Source organism: Lupinus angustifolius, unplaced genomic scaffold (assembly GCF_001865875.1).
Source record: "Lupinus angustifolius cultivar Tanjil unplaced genomic scaffold, LupAngTanjil_v1.0 Scaffold_144_52, whole genome shotgun sequence".
Lineage (NCBI taxonomy): Eukaryota > Viridiplantae > Streptophyta > Magnoliopsida > Fabales > Fabaceae > Lupinus > Lupinus angustifolius.
The window spans coordinates 221-4,078 of NW_017725591.1; the positions used below are offsets into that span (position 1 = coordinate 221).

The 3,858-nt window shown below is 31.4% G+C and overlaps 1 protein-coding gene across 2 annotated transcripts; it reads left to right on the plus strand.

Annotated features, from left to right (window-relative positions):
* Positions 1–1,192: 1,192 nt before the first annotated feature.
* Positions 1,193–3,039, plus strand: LOC109340141 (LOB domain-containing protein 36-like). Of its 2 annotated transcripts, XM_019577723.1 has the most exons (3): positions 1,193–1,291; positions 1,973–2,864; positions 2,897–3,039. In XM_019577723.1, the coding sequence occupies exon 2, from the start codon at positions 2,004–2,006 to the stop codon at positions 2,835–2,837; it is 834 nt and encodes a 277-aa protein (XP_019433268.1). In that variant the 5' UTR covers positions 1,193–1,291; positions 1,973–2,003; the 3' UTR covers positions 2,838–2,864; positions 2,897–3,039. The 2 variants fall into 2 exon arrangements, with proteins under 2 accessions (XP_019433268.1, XP_019433269.1); XM_019577724.1 differs by lacking the exon at positions 1,193–1,291 and having other exon boundaries at positions 1,669–2,864.
* Positions 3,040–3,858: the final 819 nt, after the last annotated feature.

A 3,858-nucleotide genomic window follows, 5' to 3' on the forward strand; every position in this document is an offset into this window, starting at 1 on the left:
CAATATTTGAATGCTAAAAATATATTCAAATATTTATACACAATGAACATTAATCTAAAATAAAACATAAGCATTTAAGAGATATGCTAAAAAATCCTTATGACTTTATATGATACTTATAAACGTAATCACAAAAAGTATGATGCAAAAATAACTCCTTATATTTATAATTTTATATAGAAAATATAGAGGTGAGATATTATCCAATACAATTTGAATTTTATTTATTGAGTTATTTAAGAATCAAATATTTTCTATAATCACACTTTCAACAAATAAATGCTTATACAAACGCATTTATAATTGTTAATATTCAACATATACACTCAAAAATCAATGTTAATATTGCACCTATATGAATGAGAAATATAATGTTTCAATACATGATTTATTGATATTATAAAATATATGTATATTATATTTGCATTATGCATAAACAAAGAAGCGACCCGTGCAAGTGCGGGTACACTGCTAGTTGTTAGCAAAAAAAACTTCGTAGATTTAAAAGCACTTGTGAAAAACAAACAAAATTTTTTTTAATTAAAACACATATTTTATCTCCTTCACTCAATATGAGTAATAAACTATTTTTCTTTGGGGTGATTGTTCCTCCCAATAAATGTAGCTCACAGGAATTGAATGTTTTTTTTATCAGCAAATGTTAATATGTTAGTTTTGTTGTGGGTGAGACTCCACCCTCAATCTCCTACACCCTACCATCAAACCACCCTTATGACTCCCATTTTTGTTGATGGTGGGATTCGAACCCACAACTTCATGTACTCTATTCCTTACGACCGCCCTCTTCACCATCAAAATTTAGAAATTGAATGTTTATTTAATCTTTTTATCTATCTGAAAATTTAGGAAGAATTTACACCAACTATACCAACATCTTTTTTATTATTAAAGTACCATCTTCCTAATTGTTTCTTGGCTTGGGTCTATGAATCCAATTTATTAATGTATTTCTTCTCCTGTATCATCATGGTTATTGTAACTTGGTATAGTAGAAGTAGTACTCGTTTTTAATAGAATTCAATTGTTTATAAAAATTATTTAATTTATATATTTTTAAATTATCAAAATTATTTTTAAATGATTATAATTTATGATTTGTATTTAATAACTAGTATTTTTTTAATTTCTCTACAATATTTACACATTCAAAATTAAATATAACAAGGGCTTGTGGCATTAACTAACAACAAAAGGCATCTTCTCCTCTCTCATGGCTTCCCTAATTCTCAGCCTCAACATACGATGCTTCCTTTGAAAATTCTACACCATTGTAAGTACTCTCTCTTTCTCTTCTTTTGATCATGAAATTCCATCATCAACCATTGTTAGATTGATATGTTCCATTACTCTTTTTCATCATTGTGTTTAACCATTACATAAAGGATGCATGTCCTATGAAGATCCATTGGTGCAACTATGAGAAAGCGAAAATTTTATTCCAGAACTTTTTCTCATGACATATTTTAATATATATCCATCATGATTCATCTCTTTGACAATTTCAATTTCAACGTTTGTTTTTCCTTTATCCAAATTTAGTTTTTCATTTCAACTTGTGTTGGTCTGGTTAGTTTTCTTTTATAAAGATTGATGTGTTATGAGATCCTTATTAAATATTAATTTTCTCAATTGTTTGATCCTCTCATTTGTTAAACCTTTTGTTTTTAAAATATAAGATCAAGAATAGAAATCTGAAATTCTGATTATATCTCAATTTTCATCATCCATCTATGATATATCTCAATTCCAATACTAATTTGACTGCAATTCTGATCATAATTCTTTTTGGTGAAATTCCCATTATACATTTAATTATAGTCATTTAAGATATATAATCATTACTGACATTGCTTATTTAAGGTAGAATATAATGAATTCTTACTTATTTAACTGTTCTTAAATTGGATCAACAAGTTTTTGCAAAGTTCTAATTGATTTGGGGTGATTGTAGAGAAAGAAAAAAAGAGAAATTTTCATCTACAATGTCATCATCAAACTCACCATGTGCAGCATGCAAATTTCTACGTCGAAAATGCACACAAGAGTGTCCATTTGCACCATACTTCCCACCTGACAATCCTCAACGCTTCTCATGTGTGCACCGTGTCTTTGGTGCTAGCAATGTGGCCAAGCTTCTAAATGAGCTTAACCCTTCACAACGCGAAGATGCAGTTAAGTCTCTTGCATATGAAGCAGAGGCTCGTCTTCGCGATCCAGTGTATGGATGCATAGGTTACATTTCAGTATTGCAACACAAGCTTAGGCAAATCCAAGCTAATATTCATAGTGCAAAGAAAGAACTCTCCACTTATCTCAACCCTCAAGCAATGCAAGCACTTCAAGCAATGTTGGAAAACCCTAACATGATTCAACCAAATGGGTTGGTTATGCCACAACAACATCAAATGGGTAACCCATTTCAAGCCAATATTGGTTTCTCACCTTATGGCAACACTAATGTGATGGTGGCTCCACATAATCAAATGGCAATTGGGGATCAAAGACAAGATTTACTAGAGGCTCAACAATTGGCTGCTGAACAAGAATTTCTGAGGCTTAATGGGCTTGAAGGGATGGGTGGAAGTGGTGGTGATAATGGATTTAATCAAATGGGTGTTGGTCCAGAATTGGCTCTAGGAACTTTTGATAATGTTGGTCCTTATGAGATTCAGCAACAACAAGGAGAACATCATCATCACCACCAACATCATGTTGAGGAACAACTTTTACTTTTGCCTCAACAAACTCAGCCACAAGAACATCAACTATCACTGCAACAGCCTCAAGGTGGAGACAGGAGGAGTGTTGGTCCATAGTTGATTGATTGAATATGTGGTGGAGTTTGAGTCTTCTTGTTTTTTTATAATAATAAAAGGGTAGCTTTATTCTAGTTGTTGTTTCCTTTGAAGTATTTGCATGTGGAAACCAAGTTTATTTTTGTTAGTTGTCCTTTTATGCTAATCTACATGGCTCTTGATGTTGAAATACTTGTGGATTATTTTCTAATTATCGGTTTTAAGAATGATTTCAATGTTTTCAGTTTAATATTAGTGAACAATGTTTTAAATTGTAGTTATTGTGTTTGTGGTATGAATTATTTTGTAATTAAGAAATATTTTTGAATTTAATGTTGTTTGAGGTTGTCTTTTACGAGCTGATGTAGCCCAATATGATCTCATGTGGTTGTGTTGTAGTCTGATACGAACACATATTTATGATTTGATATCACACTATAATTGTGATATGATTACGATTGTTACAGTCACTGCAACTACAATATTATAACCATATCGTATGATGTGGTTTTTAATAACTATAGTGAGCTTTGCTATTTAGTATGAATAGGTACTTGACCAACAACTATCACGTTTTAATTCCAGTTTGTCATTGAAGGGGAAAATTACTTAGGTGAATTAGGAGAGAAATTTTGTGCTAAAAATCATTTTCCAATTCTATTATTTGGTAGCTAACTAATTTTCACTATGGTCGTCTTGATCAGCAGCGGCAGAAAGGTTTTATAATTCATCATAGTGGTGTGAGGATAAGTTAGGGGAATGGTCTTTTCACAAAGAAATTGTCATATATTTACGATGTAAGAAATAAAGGAAAAAAGTGACAATAAAGCTAGAAAGGGAAAAAGAAAAGTGGAAATACAGTATTAATATGCCAGGTAAAATTACAAAATAGAGTTCTGATAGAGCACAATGCGGAAGCACATGATTGAATCAATTGAGAACAAAAGAGAAGCAAGTACAGCATAAAGAAAATAACACACAAGATTTAACGTGGAAAAACCTCTCAGTGTGAGAGGAAAAAACCACGGGCGATCAAGAGCAA